The following is a 24,619-nucleotide window of genomic DNA, read 5'->3' on the forward strand; positions in this document are numbered from 1 at the left end:
CACCGTAATTATAAAAAAAATATTTTTAAATTTTTTTTTATTTTCAATAAAAAAAAATTAAAAAAAAAAAAAAAAAAAAAAAAAAGCAAAACCAACCATCCTAGCAACACTGACAGCCTTTGGGGGTTTTAAACATCGTTAATCAGGATTTATTGTGACTATAATAAATCAGAATTCTTGTCACGATAAGAAATTTATAACAAAAAATGATACATGATACGATAAATGCCCACCATTAACGGAGAGCATGTGCAAGCGTAAATATTTTAGTTTGCCACAGATTTACGATTGGGGTGTAGGTCTGGGCTTTGACTGGGCCAGCGCAACAAATGAACACGCTTTGATTTAAGCCACTCCATTTCAGCTCTGGCTGCATGCTTAAGCTGCACTACTCAGCTGGAAAATGAACATCTGCTGCAGTCTGGGGTATTTTGTAAACTCTAGCATGTTACAACAGGCAACAGCTCTTTCAATCTTGCTAGCATAGTGCTGTTTCGGCCAGAGTAAAGGGAACCAAATACAAATGAAAGTATTCTCTGATTTCTACTCTGTGTTGGTTTATTAAACAGAATCCCTAATAAAACGCAAATATGAGCAATTGCGACTCTGGATCTGTTAAAAAAAACAAACAAAACGGTTTTAGACGACACAGGGACGTTAGCTGGAAATGTGTGTGAAACAAGCAGAGCTACAGGAAGGGAATGATCGCCGGTTTGCTGGGGCAGCAAATCCTGTCGAGGTCTAACGGAGCTAGCAGGGTTGCAGCGATGCTCCCAGATAAATGGACGCTTCCCCATCCATCCCCCAACGAGGCCCCTCCATCACGGTGACAGCTTGGATCAGCAGGAAAAACTAATTACGACATTCAAGTGTCGTATGACCTTAATCAAAGATCATCCGGCTCCCTGGTCTTTAGCATTAAGGATGTTCTGTGCGGCGCTAACCTGACAAATGAGCTGTACAGAGTCGTTTTCTGTTGCTTTTTAGCCGGGCTGTCATCTGCGCTAATTTATTGGGCCTAATTATTGGGGAAACCATCTGTGGCATTGGGCTGTATGCATTTTGTTACGAACCTAATGTGTCACAGCACATAATTTACTTCTGCTTAAAAGATCTGCATGCACCAGGCCAAGTAATTGGGCTGGCTGAAGGCAAAAAACACATCACAACGCATCCATTGACCTTGTCCTCATAACTTCGGCAAACTGTTGCTTAAGAATTGAAATGTGTCTCAGGGTGATGAAGCGATTGTGCTGCCCTGTGCTTCACCGCTTGCAGCTGGGAGTGTGGATGTGTGCAAACCTTGGGACAGTTGGCAACCCCTCTATGTGTGGAGATGAAATGTTGGCATGTTTAACAGCCTCAAGTGAGTAAGCATGTGGGGGAACGAGAGTGTGGGCAGCGCATGAAGAGCCATAATGACCTCGCTTGTGCCTGTGTGGTTCTGGAGTGACTGTATTTAGATGTAGGTTCAACAGACGGCCTCTGTTAATGTTACAGCTGCATGTTTTATTGCATGTTTGTGTCCCTTTGTTTTAAAACCTCCTTCCTGGTTCATTAGTTGGATATACCAGCGCCATATTAATGCAAAAAGGTGTTTTGTTGGAGTAGCTTTTGTAACAATCTGTTGATTTTATTATTTTTTTTGCATAAAAAATGTCACTATATTTTCACATTATAATATGAGACCGATAATCTGTTGAAAAAACATCAAGCTTTTCCTTCTCCTCCCAGTGCTATTGCTGCCATCTGCCAAACAGAGCCAGGAGGAGGGTCACAGCGCTGTCAATCATCCTCGTGTATGGCCTCATGGTGGAGAAACAAATAACAGTCAGGAAAACTGTTTATCCTCTGTCGTCGGCAGCCATAGTAACTATAACTAGCCTTAGTGGCAGGCTTCGGTGTAGGGAACTATTTGTAGCATAGCACAGAGTCTGGGGGAGAGGGAGTGAGCAGTGCACACAAACATGGCTGTCAGGGCTAAGGACCTCATCCTGACTCTGATTGGTTGGACTCTCAGTGCTAAGGACCTCCTCCTAGCTCTGATTGGTTGGACTCTCAGTGCTAAGGACCTCCTCCTGGCTTTGATTGGTTGGACTGTCAGTGCTAAGGACCTGATCCTAGCTCTGATTGGTTGGACTGTCAGTGCTAAGAACCTGATCCTAGCTCTGATTGGTTGGACTGTCAGTGCTAAGAACCTGATCCTAGCTGTGGTTGGTTGGACTGTCAGTGCTAAGGACCTCCTCCTGGCTCTGACTGGTCATTTCTGACAGAGCTGTGTATTTCTGCTGATGAAAGTAGAACCACAGGAAGGCGGAAGAGGAGATTTTTCTTTTTTTGCAGATTGTCTGTTTCATATTACACTAGTGTGACATAGTGACAGTTTTAACAAAAACGTATACGTAAACGTAAACGTATTGTTTTTTAATGCTGCAGCTTTAAAAAACGAAGTTATGGAAAAACGTCTGACAGTCAATCAAAAATCGGGTCCATCAAACTTCTAGGATATTTAGGCGTTTATTACAACAAGTAATAATAGACACAGCCTTCTAAAACTATAAATAAGTAGGTGAAAGAACAAAAAAAAGTGATCATACGTGTTTAGATATCACGATTCGTGCTGCAAGCACAGATATGTGTGAAACCACAATCACTTTGCGGCTCCATCAGAGAAAGCCGCTGCAGCACCAGCTTGTGAGTCTGCCTGTGCTGACGCAAACAGAATACTTCTCTCACCTAAGGGTCCAATCGTTTGTGTCACAGAGCTGCAAGAATTTGCCTTTCTAACCAAAAACTCCCCACAGGCTGTAATTCCTGAGACGAGCCCACCTTCAGCTGTAAATGGAAGAGCTAATTAGACACACGGCGCGGCAGACAGAAAATAAGGTGACGAGAAAGTAAAAAAAAAAAGCACACAACGACATTGAAGTAAACCATTTCACATGGGTTTGCTCACAGTCGGGGATGTAAAAAACAAATATTAAAAATAATTGTCTGCTGCTACTGGGCGTTCAGCTCTTTGCCAAAGTGTTCATGCCCTTTGATGTTTACTACCTGTTGCAATGTTGCAGCCATACGCTTCGATGCATTTTTAACGTGATTTACCGTTCAAAAAATTCAAAATAACTGAGAGGTGTAAGGACAATAACAAGCGTCTGGAATTAGCTCCAACCGTTTTCCAATCAACTTTGCTGTTCCCACAGCATGATGCTGCCGTCAGATTATGGCTTTCTTCATGCTACCTTTTGCATGAGTGAGTAATAATATTCCTGCCAGGAAATTGTCACGCCTTTCATCGACTTTTCCGTCCAGCTCGTTTTACACTACAAAAACAAAAGTATTGTAGGTCTAATTTCTTATGCAAATATTGTCATACCCTTAAAATAACACGGAACAAACTTACAAGTAACTTTTCGGCAAAGTAAAGGAACAATTACATCAATTATTCTTTAATACTGACTCTTTTTATTTTTTTATCAATGTCAAGACATTATTGAATTTCAAGCTCCTGCACTTTACTGGAAAGTTACTTGTAAGTTAGTTTTGTTGAATTTCAAGTAAATTCAACAAAATTTGGACTAGAAACTAGACAAAAAATATGTGGTAAGATTTTGTGTTTTTTTTCAGTGATGCAGCCAGTCGGTTTTGGTGAACGCTCACTTCTTGGTAGGTTTATGGTTTCCAAATAAAGGTGGCTAAATTCAAATGAAATATCGCACTTCTCGTATTTTTGTTTGTTAAGTCCGTCCACATCACAATTATGCACTGTTTTTTGTTCACCTACTGCGTAAAATCCCAACAAAATGCAGATTTGACGTCTGCGGTGACGAAACGTGAGCGCGTACTTGTCGCTGGATGCCGCGGAGCTTTGAAGTCCACGCGACAAACTGACTCCAAACTCCAAAGCGGCTCTCTTTCGTCTGACGGTTTATTGCATTAGATCAAATCTTTTGCTCCATTTGTCATAAGGCCGCGTACTTAAACTCCACTGCTTTCAAGTTGCTCATATCTGCAGGGAACGCGACGGCAGAGGCCTGCATGTCCGTGTGACCCTGTTCCGTTTTATCCATCGTGACAACTGCGTGCTCAGCAGAGCCCCTGAGAACGCGGCCCAGGCTGCCGCCATTAAATTCACCCTTCAGAAAGGAGGGAAACTCTCCCTGCTGACTAAAAAGTTCCACCGCGTCTCGGCCTGTCAGTCTCAGGACCAAATGTCACGCTATAGAAAAAATAAGTAAATAAAAGCGCGGAGGCGGCATTGATTGGGTCAAACACTTTGTACATATGTAGCAAAAATAGATTTGTGACAGTCTGTCGCAGCTGAAATGAGTCCCGTTGTGTTTCTGACTGATAAGTGTTTTGATGTGCTTTGTCAGCGACTCTGAGACAGTTTATGTTTACTGTGGGATTTTTCTTTTTGGTTTCTACAAGCATCTCGTAAAGCCATTTTGGTCAATAAAGCTTCTAGTTATTTGCATATCTCAGGAGATTAACTGCTCTCATTAAATCTAAAAAAAAAACAGAAACAACTTCAAAATTTAGATGCCTGATCTATGCAAGTCTTGTTTTATCATTCCACGTGTTAAAGTTTTGATTCAGTGGTTTTGTTAAAATGTGAATAATTTCTGCCACAACTTCAATCCCGCCTCATTCGGGCTCCATTGCATATAGTTTCAGGATCCAAGTTGACAATGTGAGAACAGCTTATGCTGGCATACGTAAAAAAGTTAAGGAAAACAGAAATAACACCGTAAATAAAGCATTAAAGAGCATTTACATCGCAGAGAGCGTCTTCGCAGAAGTTTAATTACGGCTTTAAACACTAACCATGCAGTGCATTATGTGTGAACAATTATTGTTCATACATGACAAAGCAGCTCAAGCAAAAATGCTCACCGAAGTGAAATGATAATCAAAGAAGGAGAAAGTTCACGTTTGTCAGCTTTCTCTGCCGCGCCTGTGCATCCGAGTTTATTTTATTCTGACATCTCGCCGAAGTTTTGCGTGGACCTGCTAGGCGGGCCGACGCTGATCTGAAAAACAAAATTAATTATTCACTGAAGTATGTAGATCTAAATCCTGTTTTTGGGAGGAGGACGGCGGTTTGTTTACACTCCGGATGAGATTTCATCGCCGCAAATTCAATCAAAGCGAATACTTGACATCTGACTCTTAACATGCTGAACCACAGAAAACTGTCAAAGAAATTTATTTATTTTTTATTTTATTAAGCTCTCTTTGATGGCATTCCAACATACCAAGCTCGTTTTTTTTTTTTTTTTTGGTTTGTTTGGCATTTTTCCACTGAAATTTCTTCCAATTTGACTTTTTTTTTTCTCCCCCTCACACGTTTCAAATGATCACACTCATTTTGAGATCAGACAAAAACACAAAATGCAGGTTTTAAAATGATATTTATTGGAGGAAAAGGCTGCCCAAACCAACCTGGACCCATGTCCAAAAAACACTAAACCCTAACCAGTTAAACTAATTAAATTGAATGAAAAGCTAAATTCATTTTCATTCGACTAAATACAACATAAATAAAACTTATCAAGCAATTTGACTCAAAGAAATCAAAAAGAAGAAATTTTTGGGTGCTAGAAAAAATAAACAAAAAACTCCTCTTTCTTATTTACATTTATGTTCAGATTGAAGAAGATGCCTTTGCATGAACTGAGCGTGATTCAGCCAACATTTTCCGCTCAAAGCCACTCCAAAAATTTACTTTTACATCGAACCAGGTGGGTTTGGAAAGCACTTTTTTCCCCTTAATGAATAAAATTGTCATTTGTTTTTCCTTGTCTCCTATGAAAATAGGTCCGATCATCTGAAACGGAGGTGAAATCTACTTTTGCAGCTCTAAGTATAAAGCAGGTTACGCATCATATTCATAGTAAGCTGTGTGCTCCGGCTGCAGCCAGCACTTTAAATGGGTCACATGCAGAAGAAAAAAAGTGATAAAACACCAAAGTTGTATTTCTGTGTCACAACTTTACCAAATATTCGCTCTTTTTTGTGTGTCTTTGTAAACAACGCACAAACGCCCCTGCTGTACCGGTGAACAGAAACCGTACGAGTTGCGATTCATCTTGCTTTCATACGGAGAGGAAGGGTAAACCTGAGGTGATTCATTTGAAGTGAAGCACGCTCGCTCTCTGATCAGCATGCAAGATGTAAGGATGGAGTCTTTTTTTTAGCGAGAGCGAACGCACGCTGCCTTTTTAAAATGAGCGCTGAACATATGCTGCGATTGTAAATCAGGGCCAACGTCTCTGGGAGTTTACTTCTGCTTTTGCTCTCAGTGTTCCTGTTCCATTTGGCTGCTAATGAATAAATAAAAGGCCTCTTTAAAGTCTTTAAAGAATACTCAAGGCTGTGTTAAAAAAAAAAAAAAAAGGAACCTGCTATGTGTGGCCAAAACTCTGAAGATTTACTCAAGATTATTTTTAACATCGAGGTCAAAATCCAAGTTAATGATATGTATCAAGCGCAAAAAATAAAAATAAATAAAAACCCGACTCATTTCTGAAAAGCATTCTCGGATTCCTCATGCTCTTGCAGTTGTTAGATGCACGTATGGCGTGTCGATTGCTTCTTCACTCACCCTTATCTCCATGCCCTCTCTTTTCCCATCCCACGCCCAGCTGCGTTTGGTGAAGTAGTTGACTGTCGCAAACTCTATCAGGGCAGAGAAGACAAAGGCATAGCACACTGCCATGAACCAGTCCATGGCAGTGGCATAGGCCACCTTAGGGAGGGAGTTTCTAGCACTGATGCTCAGAGTGGTCATGGTTAGGACCGTGGTGACGCCTGAGGACAGAAGGAGAACACAAACGAACAGGTTCAGGGGAGCTGAGAGTTTGTCCTTTTACAGTATGTGTAACTTTTAATCGGTTCAGAGTAGGACTGAAACGATTAATCGTGATGAATCGATTACTCAAATAGTCGTCAGCTGATTTAGTAATCGATTAATCGGTGACCGGAGTATACAGACCTCGAAAAAAAGGCAGCAGAGTGAGAGCGGTGATTAAGTCAAAACTGAACAATCTATTAATTTAAATATTTTAATTAAATATGTTCAACCCAGAACTCCTCAAGAGCCATAAAATCCTGGTTCATATTCTGTAAAAAAAATAAAATAAAATAAAGAAATAAATAAAAATCTCCTATTTTTTTTTCTCATTAAAAAAGTAATGAAATTGTTTACTTGCATTTTCTAATACTGCATAAAAAGCTCCAATGAAAACTCTGCCGAATGCTTCACTTTTCAAAAAATCTGATTAATCATCAGAAATCCACAGATTAATCGATAACTAAGATAGTCGCAGCCCGGGTTCAGAGTGTGCGTTTAAAAACGATAATCTAACTTAATCCAATTTGCACTTTGAGATGAAACTGGAAGTCGGAGCTCTTACGTAAGCTGCTTCGTGCAAATCAGATCGCAGCGCTTCGTAACGCTGACACGGTTCACTGACGCATAAACATCACAAGTGCACTGGGTCAGTGCATCGAGTTCAGACGAGCAGAAACCAGTCGCCACTGCGTTACGCCGTGACAAGGCATCTATTGTTCACTGTTTTTTTTCTCTTTTTATTCTGTCTTAACCAAGTCTGATGCAAGAATTGTTAAATAAATCATAAATGGAAAAGTGGAGCCCTCCCTCTACGGCGGTGAGTTGAGAGGACTTTGAAAGAATAAACCATCTATTTGCAATAAATAATTAAAAGAAACAAAAACAGTGTCGTAGTGCCATTATATAACCACGTTCAATGAGTTAGGCGCTCAACTTCAGTTTGCGCAGAAAGACTTAGATTTAGCTTTAAAGGACTCTTTTACTTTTATCAAATTGTTTCTTCTGAATGGATTTAATATTGACGGTTTTGAGGGGCCCAGAGTTGTGACATGAATCCGATGGAGAATCTGTGGAGGGAGATAAAGACTAAAATGTCTTCCAAACTTAAAAACTGGTGAAATAGTAAAAAAAAAAAAAAGAAGGTCAGAAATAACAAGCATGTAATTGTTGTAATAACTTTTCTGTCTGATTTTCAACACGGCATTTCTTTTCTTAAAATGTGAACAAAAAAAAAGGAAGAATTTTCTTCCTTAAATCGATTGAGATTCACGTGTCATTTCGAGACTCTTGGAAGAATAAAAATAAGACATAAATCCAAATTTGATCGGGATGTGGGTAACATCGAGCCCGATACGAGCTGCGTCGTTAACGTCAGCGGAAAGTTTAGGTTGTGACGGCAGCTCTCATGTCTACTAAAATGACATTAATTGGGAAATGAATCCACTGAGGTGTAAACTGGAAATTTCACAGATCATTTCACATCCCAGCCTTTTCACTTAGCGGCGGCGGGAATGAGATTTGGCGCGGACAACGGCTGCCCATCCAACCACATAAAAACAATCCTGTCTCCGCTCCAATCTATCTTATCTCATAAAAATGGACATGTTGGAAAGTAAAGGCAGAGGGGAGGATTGAAATGGAAGAGCAGGGAGGTCAACCCGTTTCAGCGAGACACGACTGAGGAATCGTGACAAAAAAACAAAAAAAAAACAAACTTGTAGATATGAAGAATTATATTAAAAGTTAGTTACGGTATTTTGCTCTGTTAGCAGAGTGAATTTTCTGGGTTATTTACAATAATAAACCCTACATTGATCAAATAATATTTAATGACAACATAAAGCTGGTGGAAGCCCATAAGAGAAGATAAAAGATAAATAAACGCCATACTTTTGAGAAAGGCTGCTCTTTAGTCTGATCAATATGTGATGGTTGATTAAAAACCACTTGGAGGAACGCTGAATAGTGTGATCACAACTTTTATTTCATATTTTCTAACGCCTCTCCGATAAAAACAAACTGTAAATAAATATATTGTAATCATTTTATGTTCTGATGGATTCAAGCTGGCTAACTCTATCAAGAATCATATTAATTTTTAAAAAAATTGTTTTTATTTATATGTTTTCTGCGATAGAGGCCGCCCTAGAAGAAAACTAGGAGGAACCTGATTGGTGGATTTCTAAAGCACTCAATTTAGGAGAATCTGTTTCCAGATTTAACTTTACTAAAGGCAGTGGAAATACATTTTCTCAAGTATCGGAACAAATTAGAACGGTACACACCGTACAAATAAATCAATTCAACCAACGTCACTGAATTGCTTCAATTAGTAACAAGTTTTTCAATTAAGTTTGTGAGGGATTTACCCCCTCCCTAACAGGTGCTGTTTTTCTGTGTGCTTTGTGTATTCTGGTTTATTTGGGTGGATGTATTGTTTTGGGAGGTGGTTTGATTTATTTACTTGTTTTAATCACCTTCTCATCTCTTTGAGATCACCTGGTCACGTGTTGCCATGGAAGCGCGCCCATGAGCAGTGCTGACAAGGACCTGGTGTTTCCAATCAGCCTCATTGGGGAAAACCCATTTTCTGAGAGGGAGCAGAGATGTATTTTGGATTTTGTTTGGGCCCAGATTGTTTTTGTTTCTAGTTTTGCTTGAGTTAATTGTAGCTGTGTAGACATTTTTTTTGTAGGAATAGTTTAGTGCAAATGTTTGTTCTTTCTGAAAATGTGATTGTCTCCACCCCTCTAATTAAGCCAGGAGGTTCAGGTGAGAGGGAGATTCTCCCTCTTCTTGTTGTGACCTGATATGCCATGCTGTGAACTGAACTGAACTGAACTTATACGAAAAGTATTGAGTACTCTACAACTGCTGGCTCCAGTCTGTTTTTCTCTTCGGTCGCAAACTAACAAAGTTTATCCAACTTAATGAATTAGGTTATAAAAACTTAGTAAATTGAGTTGGATAAACTTAATGCAAGGTTTCCCTCAGAAAACTCGCTAAGCCCGGGGTTGGGACGCTCAGCAGTCATTCATCCAGAAACCCGTCGTGTTTTTGGGTTAAAAATTTTTTTAAAGTTGACAGTAAATTTGAAAATATCACTTGATGATCATGTGTTATTGGAAGATTAATATCTCGACACCAACTGTAAAGTAAAAATGCAAACATTTTAAAAAGAATTAAATAAATAAGCAATGCTTAGGGGGCTCAAGTAAAGCCTGGTGGCCTGCCAGGCTTATAATACACTGAGGGAAACCCTGTTAATGAACCGAGTTGGACGATCGTAATATATTGATATTGATTGATTTTGTTTTCAAAATCTCTTTCTTACTGTTTATTCAATGTCACATGCTGTTCTTATTTTTTTCTTCAATTATGTAAAGCACCTTGAAATGCCTTGCTGCTGAAATGTGCTATACAAATAAAATTTGATTGATTGGTATGTAGGATACGAAACTGGCATTGAACTCAATTGTTTCAAGTAAAGTCAAAGTAAAAACTTCTTTTAAGTTAATTAAAGTTAGTGTTTTAACTTTCAGGTTAATTAAAAACAAAAAAGTAAGTTGTCATCACTGAACCAAATACATGAAGTGAGATTAATGTAAATAGGTCCATAAAATGAAATATAACTAAAAACAATTTTTAGAGTGCAGCTCTAAAAAACTCATAGCAGAAGGCAGTCTTTGTATCTATGAACCATTTTCTATTGATCTGAAAACATTTTGATTTATTAGCATCCAAAACTGACCAACGCTAACCCACTTTTATCTTGCTGTCCACCTACTGACTGTTTCAAATGTCCTGGTGAAACAGGAAACGGTGCCACAGATCCTCCTTAACAGTGGGCATAATCTGCTTTTCTGCATATTCTCTAGTTTTTTTCACACTAAGCTCATCTGAAGGTTTTATGACCAAACTGTCATAAACAAACTGTAAATAAATGTTTGTCGTTTGACCAAAGCATCCAGCTAAAGTCAAAATGTGGGTTTACATCTGCAGGACGGAAAAGCGTTTTTATTTTTCCTGGCATGGTTCCCTAGCAACCAGCTGGTTGATAGATAGCAGAAAATCCCGGCGCAAACACACTAACTAAACTGTAGGAAAGATAGAAAATCTGTGCATATTGTTTTCTAAACCCAATAATTTGATTTTCCCAACTTTTATATTCAATCTTTCTCCCCCCCGCCCTCAAGCATTTTGGGAAAAACTTTTACAATGTGGACATTTTTTTTTTTTTTTTCAAAATTTGAATGCCCTCCTATGATGTATTGCATGTCACTTCCTATCATTTCTGACATCAAAACAATAACAAATGTATTTATATCAGAGTAAATGAGAATCTAAGAAGAGATCTGAGTTAAATAATTAAATGAGACGATTTCAGAAATATAGTCTCATTTGCTGTTTTGTTGCTTGTAAAGTAGCACATTTTCTCTCAAAAACACTGAATCTGAAACTGAGAAAAGTCAAGTTTCTGCAAAAAAAAAAAAACAAAAAAAAAAACACCTTAATTTATTTTTCTCAGAAACTGAAAATGTGCAATCTTGCCCTCAGGGATTATCCTGGTTGTTAAAATGTATGTGCTTCCTTTTATCTAAATTACCCAAAACTCACAAAGCAGCGGCACTTTAAGCAAGGGTCAGGAAGTCGGTGCATTATATGGAAAACTCTGTTTGATCGTCCCGAGAATATTCTTAACCCATTAAGAAACAAATTTAGTGGCACTCACCAAACACAGTGCGGGCTGGAACCGATTCCCTGTTAAGCCAGAAGGAGACCTGAGACAGTATGACTGTCATGATGCACGGAAGGTAGGTCTGAATCACAAAATAACCAATTTTCCTTTTCAAATGGAAATATGTTGTCATCACTACGTATTCTCCTGGGGGAAACACAAACAGAGGCAGAGAGACAAAACAAGTTGTAAAGATTTTTCTTCATACGTAGTTACAGAACAAAATTGTTAGATAAACTCGGACTAAAATCATTTTTAAAAAAGTAGTGAAAAAGGACTTGAATGCAACCCTAATTAAAGATCAAAGTAACTTGTAAATTAAGCTTGCTTGTTGGAGATTTTGATGATTTCAGATGTGTTTAATTAGTCGCCATAGCCAAAAAAAAAAACAAAAACAAAAAAAACACAAAAACCCCCCAAAATAAACAAACCAAAAAAAAAAAAAAAAGTGTGCTTTTCCATTTCAACGAGAGAAGTGCAATCAAGCATGAGCGGGGAAAAACATCCAGCCGAAGAAAGATGTTTTTATGGACTTTTCATTTTCAGCACATTAATTTGAATTTTAAAAGCCTCCTGGTACATTTGGGTAATATCAGAAAGCGGCGTGCTTCAAAGGAGATTCAAAACCACAAGCAAGTCGGTAGTTATTCAGGTGGATTAACCCGTTTACAGAACACTGACATTTTCCTTCGTGCCACTCCTATATGTACATATATATTTATGTGGAGAGTGTGAGCCTGCATCACTCTCCTGCGTTTGTATTTGTCACTGATGACAGCGAATGGCCAGATTCACACTTTCCCTAAGCGTTGGCTCTCACTCCCGCTTTTGCAATCTGTGTTGCAGAGATACGAGAGGCTCCCGTTTCCCCGAGGTGGTTTCTCTGACCAGATTCCGACCACGGCTGAAGAGGCTCAAACTTCCCTCCGCCCGCTCTACAGTTCATTAGAAACTAACTCGGGGGGGGGGAAATAGACTTTTTTTTTTTTTTTTTTAAGATTAAACCAGTTTAACAAAATTAGTTTAGGCGCTCCTAAAAGTTCCCTGTGTTTTCGAACCACTGAAGAGCCGCCGCGGTCGAACCGACCGTGCAGGACGTTCTCGCTCGGCAAGAAGCACGGTTATTCAAGAGCCTTGCTCTTGAAAGTGTGAGAGAAGCACGGGCGTGTTTTTGTTCGTGTTCCGTCACACCTGACAGATCTCCGGAAACGCTGCGAGTCGCCTCCCGAGAGCTGCATCTGCAAACAGCTTCAATCCCGAGGTTAAACCTCTCTCTGAAAAGGAGGAAAAAGCTGCGCCTCTTCCCGGTGATTTACAGAAGCAAGCTTTTATCATCAGCTTTGCACCAACGTCTTCCTCCCGACTGCTTTTCACAGTTTTACGTCAAGCCGCCGCATCGTGTCAGTGCTTCTACTGACGAATAAAAAAACTTTCAGACTTCACATGACGGCAGCGGTGGTTGTACTGGGATGTCAAAATCCTGTGCGAGTGTTATTGTATTGTCATAGCACATATTTAAGTGAAGTTTACAAAAAAAAAGAAGAGAAATAAAGTGCTCTCCACAATTTTCATACTGTCCCCATGGCGTAACATGGTGGTGGCAGCATCATGCTGGGGGGAGGTTTTTCTTCTCAATGCAGAGGAAACTTCTTCAGGTTTGATAGTGAGACGGATCGAGCTAAATGCAGAGGGATTCTGGCAGCAAATGCATAAAAACCAGAACCAAGTGTAGAGACATTCAGCTTCTATGCGCCGTAGATCTGGAACAAACTTCCAGAAAACTGCAAAATAGCTGAAACACTGAGTTCCTTTAAGTCTAAACTGAAAGCCCACCTGTTTATTTGAAACATAATCAATGAAACACTAATCAACAATCTGATGTGTAGCGACGGCACATGACAAAATCTGTCTGTGACTTTGTGTTTTTATGATGCAAAGCATTTTGAAATGTCTTGTTGCTGAGAGGTGCTATACAAATAAAATTTGATTGATTGATAAAGGTGATTTCGTTTTCATCTTCAGATTTTTTTTTTTTTTGATTCACCTGGGAGCGCAGACAAAAGACGTGAGATGTGACGTATGCAGCAACTCATCTCAGCTTGTTTTCTGCTTTTTAAACCGGGTGGAAACGTGCAGGTAGGATCCTGATTCCCGTGTGCGGGGAGAAAAGAACAGGAGCTTTCAGCTGTCCGAAGACACAATTTATCACAATTTCATGCTGTTTTGAGCAAACAAACTGAACGAAAACCGGTTTTAGCACTGAATAACTTCTCAGTAATTCACATATCTATAATAATTAAAGCCTTTGAGATTTCTACCTCACATCCTCATGCTGCTGCAGCTCGTCTGCTCCAATCAGACTTAAAATCCTGCAAAAATGCTGACCCTCATCTCAGAACATGAACACTTAAGGATATTCTAATGCCAGCTGTAAAATCTCTTAAAAGGCTTTTATGAGCTCATTACTCCTCCTCTCCGTTTCCATGGAGATGAAAAAGTTGTACGTCCAAGCTCCCATAAGGAAAATTATTTAAATTTATTTAAATGCAAACTGCTAAGAATCAAGAGTATGTTAATTGCAAACTATGACACAAAACATTTTTAGCATCCATTCTTAGATTTGCCTGATTTTAGAGGCTGAAAATATAAACCAAGGCAAAGTTTTAACTTCCAGTGGAGCAACAGCTGAAGCTGTTTTAAGAAAAAGGGGTCTATATCACATAAAATGTAAAATGCTGTAATTTGTTGGTTTTTTTTTTTTTTTTTTTACACTGGTTGCTTGTGACCTTATAGAGATGCTGCGATGAGTCACCGAGAAAACCACCAGTAGACTCCAGGCTTTAATTGATCTCGGTTTTAACAAACAGCAGGTTCACCGGGTTGTTCTGCCTTCAGCTGCTTTACACCGCAAGCTAACCTCACAACACGGACGAATCTATTCCTATACCCACGAGTGTTGACCTGAGTCATTGACTATCGCCTGAAGACTGAGCGTTTTCTAAGGGTTGCGTTGCATCCCGGGTTCCTTCAGGTCTGTCTAAGGTTTTTCTCTTAATCAGGATTAAGATACAAACGCACAGAAAACGGAGAGATTTCCATGCTATTATGATCACAGCAAAACATTTTTTAAACACAGCAGAAGACATGATTAGATTGCATATTGCCTACTTCAGGGAGTGTGGGGAAAAAGCAGAATATTTTCAAAAGGCACTTTTGAACAGATCCACACCAATTATGTATGTTTCATAAACCGTAACATCAGTATCACTGTTGGCACAGCTAATTTGACACCTTTGCCTTAATTTGCAGTAATAAACTTTATGTCCTCTAGTGTTGGAATAAAAGCATTTGTGTGTGAAAGATAAAATGACTCCCATCGTGTGATGAAGAGATACACATTTGTACACTGAAGAGCTTAGGCTAGAAGATATTTACATTTAATATGAGCAATTATTAAAGCTGACTCTCTGGGCTACGGGCCTTAACACATTTGAGCAAACCTTCACCTCTGGCACGTTTTCTCGTATTGTCTTTGTAAATATGCTGAGCAGTTCGCCTGGGAAAAACTGGTAACAGTCATCATTTTCACATTGTACCCAAACAATTTAAATAATTCAGAAATGACAGAAGAAAATAGCAGAGCGCTTGGTGAAAATAGTGCCGGCCGAAGCCGACGTCAATGAAACGGATGAAATTACGGCAGAACAAAAGCAGAAAAAAACAAAACCGTTTTTTTTTTTTTCTCTTATGGAAGCATCTTCCTGTGACTCATCCGGTGTTTTTTTATTTATTTTTTTTTACCCTTTTTCACTTCATTAAAAATGTGGAATCATGTGATAAACTAGTTTGAAATTCTGCCTGACCTGCCTGCAAAACGTTAGCATGATGCGCTAATGCTTTGCACGAAATAATAATAATGAAAAAAGAGATTTCCAGCTGGTCTGCTACAGCGTGGCGTGTGGTATGTACCTGTGCTGGAACTGATGGTTTCTTTGCCAATGACGTGACCCAGTAAGTCATACTGGTTGAGCCTGGAGCCGTCCTCTGCCACAGAGACGGATCGCTCGTCTCCCTGAGTCCACAGGTAGATCACCTCGTTGTTGGTGTACGCATCTGAGTCGAAACGAAAAGATAAAAAAAAAAAAAAAAAAACAGGAAAGACGAATTACATGTCAAAATCTAATTGTAGCAATCTGTAGATTTAACACAGTTACTACACACGACCACACTGATGGCCATATGTGGTCATGTGTTACCACATATTACCACACGTGAGATAATATGTGCTAACACATTACCACATATTGCCCATGTGGTGAATATGTGGTAATATTCGTGTAAATAAGATTTTTCCCTCTTTCACAGTCAGTTATGATTATGTCTTTTCTTTATGCATCAGAAATCCAGGGTGACAGATATTTTTTCTTTATTTGCTATCTAGCTAGCTTTAGCCATTTAATTTATTTTTTATTTTTGCTCATTTCTAGAAATCTATCTCCCTTTTCAGCCATGCTAGCACAGCTTTTTCCACTCTATTGTGAAAGATTTTCTCAAAGTTTCCAAAATGCAACGAAACTGCAATTTGATTTATTTATTTTTTTTTAATCAAGACTTTTAATTAACAGCCCAAAGTGCAAGAGAAACTCTTCACTTACAAGCCTGTCTGCTAGTGTAAGAAACAAATCGTTACCTGTGGTGCTGCTTTGTATCTGTTTGGCTTCTAATCACGTTTTGTACGGATGAGATACCAATTTTTTTCCAGAGGTAAAACAGCCTTTTATTTTTTTATTTTTTGTCTCCATTCTTACTGAATAACGGGTTTTCAACAGCGCACGGTCTCTCTTGTCTAATTCTTCTCTCGGCGATAAGACACATTTTAAACTGGAGACACATCTGGATTGCAAGAAAGTCACACGCACTCACATGATCATGTTCTATTTAAGTCGTGCACAGTTTCTCTGCATGGTCTTTCCTAACCATCGTGTCTTTTTGACGAAAAACGAGCAGAGATGTGGACCACAGGACGCGCGTTTTGCCGTCTTCCTGTCCATCTCAGATGAACCCGGTCAGAGCGGGCTGGACTGGAGAGCTGCTGCACGGCATCCCTCCCCACTAATACGGATTTATGGTAAATTTCCTGACTCAGGGGCACAGACTGTGCTGAGTGACAATTGTTCTCTCAGGCACCGCTGAGCCCATGCGGCTATAATGATCACAGTGATTGTTTCTCACGCGGCGCAGCCTGAGGACTCAAAGGTCACGCACGTCCAGCAGCGGGTTTCATCGCAGCTGGGACTGGCCGAGAAAGCCCGGGCTTTCCTGCAGCCGATGTGGCGTCGAGCTTTATTATTATTTTACATTTTGCTATCTTACTAACACAATATTTACATATTAGCTGGATTTTAAGTGAAGTGGAAGAAACAGCCTACAGAACAGATGCATAGTTTTTATTAATTCAATTGAATGCTTTGATTTTCCCCACAATTACCAACGAGTCTCGGTAGAATTTAGGTGAGGAACTTTGACTGGGCCGTTGTAAAACACGAATGCGTTTTTGACGTAAACGGTTTCACGTCATATTTAGGTTTCTCTGCTGTAAGATGTCCTTCTCCCTCTTTGCCACAGCATGATGCTGCCACCACTAAGTCTCACAGCAGGGATGAGGCGCTCAGGTTGACAGCAATGTCATGTGTAGGATTTCATTAAGAAAAATGAAACTGAAAGAAGCTTATACCCACGCTGCCACGTGTTAAAGATTTAATTTAGCAAAAGCAGTAAAAGCGACATGTCCTTCAACTTCCACTTCACAGTTAGGCACTGTGAAAAAGGCTAAAATGCTCTGTAAATATCTTTACTTTCTTACGTATTAAAAAGAAAATCTGATTTTGTTTGCATCGTGAAAATAGTTGCATTTAAACAAATGAACAGATATTAGATTTTGATGTGTTTGGGGGGGAAAATGAATCTTTCTGATAACAAAATCTGAACATAAGTGGACGGGATAGAAGTAAAAGAAAAATGTCCAAAGTATTCAGATAAATCCACCCCAGAGTAGTGATTCTCTTCTTCTGCTTCTAATCCTGCCAGCGGGTTGGACGTTGCAATTACAGAGAAAAAACCCCAACTAAACAAAAGACCTTAATTATGGCCGTGCAGACCTGCTGCTGTGACTGCAGTCTTGATTTGCAGCAGCACATGTATGTGTCTGTGAATCCGACGCGCTGCCAGACGGCGATTTGAACAGGTTTACGGCGAATATCTTGCTCTGAAATGCCACCTGCAGACTTTTCGGTGGACTGATGCCCTGAGTGCGCGTTGACATTAATCCACCTCTTCTATTGCTGTGCTGAACTACAATAAAGCCTGACGTCTGTTCTACGGATATATCTGGAATAAGCTGCTTGCTGCTTGGCTAATGTTTGCCCAGGCACTTTAACTCTATTATGCATCAGAGTAATATTCCCTCCTTAATGGCGTTTAAATCTCAGTCCTTATGTAGTAAACCTTTGGCTCTGCAGCGGCGGCTTGGGTTAAATGCATGGCTATTTTTCCAGCTCCTCACAGCATATCGTTCATTACAAACAGCGGCTCGAAGTAGTTTGTTATGCAAACAGTTCTGAGTAGCAAAAGGTAATCAATATCTCCTCAGGACAATAACGTTTGTCTGTTTGCTGTGATTTTTTATTTTTATTTTCTCTCTCTCTTTCTCTCTCTCTCTCTCTCTCTCTCTCTCTCTCTCTCTCTCTCCACTCAGCTCTGGACTCGAACACGTGGGGCTGACTTACAACTTCCAAACTTCAAAGGGCAGGCGTGCGCGTCCATCGGGAAGTCCTCCAGGTGCATGGGGCACTCTGCGTGGATGGTCAACCTGAAAGAGCAGAGACACGTTAGACACGCCCACCGGCAGGGTGGATCAGGCAAACCCTGCAAAAACAGTGGAAAGCCCACGGCTGCAAACGCAGCGGTGGAAAGCAAGCGTTTGATACAAGGAGGATATTGCAGTTGAGACGCAGTGTCTAGAAGTACAAATAATAATTAAAAACAGGGTTTGATTGTCTTTTAATAATCAATTGACAATTAGTTGCAGGTTTCAAATGTTTCCTGTGATTCTTGACCAGGTTTTCACTCACTGGGGTCTCAGCCCACTCTCCCACGACACATTTAAGCGAACACGATCGAACACTTCTTTTCCCCACTGCGCGTCACGAGAGGTTTCACTTTTCGGACGGACGGATATATTGTGTTATGAAGACCCCCGGCCGAAAGAGGAGCGTCAAAGTCCGAGCCTCAAAACGCCCCACAAGCAAACGGAGAAACGGCTCATATTGTCTTATTCATGAATGTTTAATCACAAATCAAATCCAAGTGATTCAGAGACTCATGAAACCATTCCTCAGCTGACTGGGTTGCCCATAAATGGACCCGGAATTAGGTTATTCTAACCGAGTTACAGCATTTGTAGTCCATGCATCAACTCAGGATTGGGTTACTTGAGAAAAAAAAAAAATAAAGGACTGTAAGAAATTACAGTGTGAGTAAATGCTGCGCATAAGCACATTTCTTATTCCTTAACCGGCACCGTTGGGGAGGAAACGTTTTGCACCGTAAGGATTCAGTGCAAACTGTTTTGCTTGTTTAATTTTTATACGTGAGCAGATGAATTTTTAATTTCTTTGTGGGAGTTAATAAAACGAGTCAGGCGATGAGGAGGTTAATTCGGCGGGCTTACTGCGGCACATCGTTCCACACGTGAAGTTTATTTCACGTGAAAATAAAGAACTTCCACCTTTACTGCAAACTTTGTGTTTCTCATTAGATCCCCGTGTTGCCTTAACAACAACCCCATGGCCTCAATTTTCCTCCCGCCCCGCTGGTTGCTATCTGGCGCTACCTCGCTCGCTGATAACCCCCAACCCCTCCCCAAATTAACTCAACAGAGCATAAATCAGAAGACAGAATCAGAACCGTTGCATATCGCCCAGCTCTTAACATCAGCGTCTAATTGATGTCATTCATCCTGCGCCTGATCGCAACTCACATTCTCCCAGAAACAAAGGTGGTGGCAACGCCGGAGTCGCTTTGATCGCAAACAAAGAAGCGAGATCTCTGTGAAACACAACTTCACGCAAAGGTACTAAAAGGAACAGCCCCAGCGCGCTCAGAGAGGCTCGTTGAGATCACAGCTGCTCCTTAAGCAAAACGTAACGGCGAACAGCTACTGCTGACGTCTGGTTTCAACTTTTTTTCAGGGCGTCAGGTGCAGCTCGTCTGACGGACGTCTGGGTGCGCTCGCCTCAAACCTTCAAATTAAATTTAGAGAACACAAACATGCACAACGCCAATGCCCTTCAGTGCATTAGTCCTCTGTAATTAATCACGACAGCCAAGGCGGATTGACTCGTTTAACAGTTCACGTCTGTAAGAATATTCTTCTGTACAATACCTTTGATAAGACACACAGACAGACAGACCACTCACTTGTGTTTTCCACATTTTGACTTTTTTTTTTTTTTTAATAATCTTGCTTGTGCAGCTGCACAGCAGTGAGTTTACGCCTGGGCCTCTTTGGGTCGTCGGCGTACTGAAATTCAACATAGCACCTCTCAGACGTCTAATTCGGTGCCTTGTGGAGGTATTCATCGTCACCCATGAATATTTCCACATTTACCTCGTCAGACAAGGGCAATCCCTCTGTGTGAGGAAGACCCTGGAAGGCCAATAGGGAGGCCAGTAGGGAAGGATCCCCCATCAGAGCTCAGTCCGGTCTCTTTGACACACATTCAGCCCAGAGAACCGCAGGTCTCCAGCCAAGAACCCATCATGCTGAAACATGGCCCAAGCCCCTCCACTGGGGAAGCTGCCACAGTTCCCAGGATAATCCCAGCACCACCAGTTCCAGCTCAACAGGCAGGGACACAGAGGCAGGGGCAACAGTGGGACTTTACTTTGCCACCTCTGCCCAGGCCTTCCCTTTGCTGTTTCCATCCATGACCGTAATAATGCGCCATGGTGCAACGGTCCAACGTGCCACACAGGTAAATCCTTAGACAAAACTGTTTAACCCTTCCAGACCAACCGGAGCGCTGGCGATCCAGCCAGATTTGCAGTGCCGTAAATCCGTCACACTCTACGCTATCTGAAAAATTTCAATGGTTTCTGAAAAGGGGAGACGTTGCGCTTTCAAGCCAATATCGGGTTATTACAATAATTTCATAGCAGGGAGAGAAATGAATCTGAGGGGCGCTTTTAATAGATGGTACTTGCTAGATATTGAACGTTCCAGTTGTTATCAATAAATGGGAAAATATATATTTATTCACAGGATATTTAAAGAACTGTGTACAATTAAAATAAGCAAGAATATCCAGGCGGAGATTTGAAATTTAGGTCGTAAAGGCTTAAGACTGCGAAAGACTTGAGATTGCAGAAGAGCTTCAGGGTCCCTGCACACGCAAGCAGAGCTGCAGCAAGATGGTTTGAATCAAAGCGGAGTGGCTCAGTCAAAGTTCAGACCTCACTCCAACTGAGACCACATGGGAAGACCAGAGAAAGGCGGCGGTGCAGGCACCCCCTCTTCAATCCGACAGAACCTGAGCTGACATGCGAAGGCAAACCCTTAGGCATTTGCTTCTACAATTGGAAAAAAGAAGAGAGTGGTTTTAAAAATTGATTCATGGGGTTTGAATGCAACTCAATATTTCCACATGTGAAGAAACTTGTGTTGGTCTTTTACGTAAAAATCTGAATGAAATACACCAGAGTGCGTGTGCGCAACATGACAAAACAAAATGTTAAAAAGCCGCATGATCGCATTTGCAACACAGTGTTCCCATGTAAGTTGTGCTGGTATTCATAAGACGCTGAATTTAGCTCGTTGCCGCTCATTTACATCTCGTTTATTAATTTATTTTAACCGCAATCGCGCGCTTTTGTGTTAGCGAAGACGATTTAATTTATTCATAAATTCACATTCACTCTCGGGGACAAAGTTGTCGTGGGGAACCGCAGTCGGAGTTGTACTGTTGCGAGCTGACAGCGAGTGATAAATGCTCCCCGAAAAATAAGACAGCGGCAGCAGCAGCAGCTCCGGCAGACAATAGCGGCTCCACTCCATTCAGAAACGACGACGCAAGCCAGCAAAGCCGAGGCCTTCTGAGCTGCTGCAGACGTGCTGATTAACTGGATTTAAGCGGTTGTCTAGTGAGAAGTGCCAATCAACACCGAGTGCCAAGTCAAAGCACTCCACATTTCATATAAGATGGATTTGCATTCTGCAGCCTAATACTGTACCTGCGCCGTGAGCAAAAAGTGATACGAGTCTCTACTTTGGAGTGTTGCACACCGGGGTTAAACGGGGATTTGCGACGCGTACGGGCTCTGTTGGGTTTTGGGTGGCAGCAGGTAAATCCTCTTTGAGTGTATAAACAACAAAATCCAAGTGTTATTATCTGACAAACCGATCTGCACCAACAAAATCCAGCGATGAGCAAAATGAAGAGCCTTGGGGGGGGGGAAGATGTGATTTATCAGTAGTTTAGCACAGATAGGTTACGATCGCACAGCAGGGAAATGCAAAGCAAATCCGCTGGGTTTTTTTTGTTTTGTTTGTTTTTGCACAAATGAGACCCAAAAAAAAAAGAAAAAAAATCCAGTATGTGATACTAAATCTGACATGTATTCGACCTTTTCAGTTTTATTCAATTATAAGAAAAAGAAAAAGAAACTTTTCTCATTATTTCCATTCAGTACACTCCAACTTAAATACTAAAAACAATGAGAACAACGTTATGAAATACCAAAGCGTGTGCAAACTCACGCAGCTACAACACTGCAGATTTCATATTTGTTTTACTTTTTATTTCAACCATGAACTTTTTTTTGTTGTTTTTCAATCGAAACACATTTAGATACATTTGGAGATATTATGTAACTTTAAGTTTCCCAAACCTAAAGTTTCTCCAGGAGTGTGTAGACTTTTGAAACTTTATCTGGGAAATAATTTGCATCTTACTTTACTATAAAACATGTTTTGTTTTCTTTATTTAAACAAACAAACAAAAAAACTTTACAAAGCTAAGCGTGTGAAAATACTATACAATATTATATAAAAAGCATAAGAGCATTTTTCACTTATTTACATAAACACACATTGAAGGCTCGTTTATTTCCATTACTGTTATTGTTAAAAGCTGGCCACACTAGAATATATAATGCTTAGTAATTTTTGAAGTTAATTTATACTTTATTGTGAACCTGAACGCAGCAGGAGTCTTTAAGTGGTTAATAGAGGAAAGTAGAAAAAGTCCAAATATGTTTTCTAATGTTCCAGGCCTCTGAGTTTCCAGTTCTCCATCCATCCGATGCATGTCTGCCTCTCATGTACAGTATTATCCGTCAGTGAGCCAAGCAACAGAGGAGATGGATGGAGCAGAGATGTTCTTCAAACCTTCAGTAAGTAGGTGCTGATTGTCTGCTATTCTCTTTCTGTTCCATTGCTCAGCAGTGGAGATGGAGAAAAAGGGCGAAAAATATCAGTAGTCCAGAAAAATATGTCGCAGTGAAAAGAAAGCACGCCCACTTTTCATACAATCAAACTTGCCCTGGATTTCCACCTTGTTGTTATCTATTAGGTTAAATACTGCCAGCATGGAGCAGACAGTGTAAAGGAAAAATCCCAAGCTCCTGCGGTGACAAAACTTGGGCTTGTTCTCTTATTCTGACAGAAGCTGATAACAGACGTTTTCTGAGAAGTTGCTATTTTTTTTTTCTTCTTTGACTCGATTAAAATAATGACAGGATGAATTCTGGGTGTTATTCTTATTAATTGAACCAGTGTCTCACATCAAAATAAGATGAATTAATTCATCTACTTTAACATATTATCAAACTTTGCTTCATCACTTGATTATGAAACCATATTGATGTTTTTTTTTTTTTTTTTTCCAGAATCAAAGCACACACGTTAGATCACAGAACTAAACTCATCTAGTCTGAAACTTAATTGAGAACAAAGGGATAACAGAGAGCGCCACAAGAACCATTTCTTCTAGACGGTCTCATGGAAAGTTGCCTCACAGATCGAACGCGAGGATTAGATGATATCAATTAATTCTTTCTGGTTCGGTTCTACTCGGTACGGGTGTTCCCTGCTCCATTTTCCACCGCAAACAAAACACTGGCGGCGTCAGATGTTTATCGTTGCAGTTTGTGTGAGACTTCTGAGAAACACACACACACCCCGACACAGACAACATCCTTCTGTGTGTGCTTGAATTAGGCTGCACTACACTGAGTTTATAAGTACTTTTAACCAAAATGGCTGAAAATAAAACCATGATACTCTGCTCTAATTCCCCTTTTGAGTTATGACTAGTGAGTTTTTTTTTTCTCTTTGACAACGTAGCTAAATAAAATGTACATCAAGTTGTCAGGACCTGGGTTGTTTAGAGGTTTGAGTTCTTTAGTGTCTTTCTTTGATTAGATCAGCTTTGTTTTTGTTTTATCTTAGTTTAGTCCTTTAGTTACTTTAGTTTTATTAATCCTAGTCACCCAGTTTGTATTCTCTCTCTTTCTTTCTCTCTCTCCCTCTCTCCACTCACACCTGCAGCTCGTTTCTAATCAGCCATCTGTTGCTTGTTCAGTAATCAACCTCCCCAGTTTATATGCAACTCTTTCTCAGTCACTCCTTGCTGGTTCCTCCTGTTATCTCCCTGCTACTTCCATGTTAATGCCCTCCTGTGCTTTTCTGCTTTTGCTCACGGTGATTTTTGTAAGTTTTGTTCTTTGTTTTTCATTAAAATACTCATCATCTGCTGTAGTCCACCATCGTCACCACAAATCACCACAAATGTGGCTGACAGGGACAGTGAAAGTTGATCTAACAAGTCAAATTCAACGTCGGCTACAATATTTGCATGTATGGCTCTTGAAATGAAGTATCCAGCCAAGTATTCATTCCAAGATGTCCTTTGTGATTGCCAGTGGTGGAGAAAGTACTCAATAAATGTACTTAAGTAAAAGTACAA

General features: G+C 40.2%; 1 protein-coding gene across 3 annotated transcripts in view; it reads right to left on the reverse strand.

Moving 5' to 3' along the window:
- The window catches only part of gabra3 (gamma-aminobutyric acid type A receptor subunit alpha3), a 128,161-nt gene that overhangs the window by 7,287 nt on the left and 96,255 nt on the right, over positions 1-24,619 (reverse strand). For all 3 annotated transcript variants that reach the window (XM_015031969.1, XM_015031967.1, XM_015031968.1), the window contains exons 6-9: positions 18,380-18,462; positions 15,564-15,707; positions 11,589-11,741; positions 6,608-6,813 (exon numbers count right to left, since the gene is read on the reverse strand). In XM_015031969.1, the coding sequence (XP_014887455.1) occupies positions 6,608-6,813; positions 11,589-11,741; positions 15,564-15,707; positions 18,380-18,462 (586 nt within the window). The remainder of the gene's footprint in view (positions 1-6,607; positions 6,814-11,588; positions 11,742-15,563; positions 15,708-18,379; positions 18,463-24,619) is intronic.

The sequence above is a fragment of the Poecilia latipinna genome, unplaced genomic scaffold, assembly GCF_001443285.1.
Source record: "Poecilia latipinna isolate Pla-1442-1.1 unplaced genomic scaffold, P_latipinna-1.0 Scaffold225, whole genome shotgun sequence".
Taxonomy (NCBI): domain Eukaryota; kingdom Metazoa; phylum Chordata; class Actinopteri; order Cyprinodontiformes; family Poeciliidae; genus Poecilia; species Poecilia latipinna.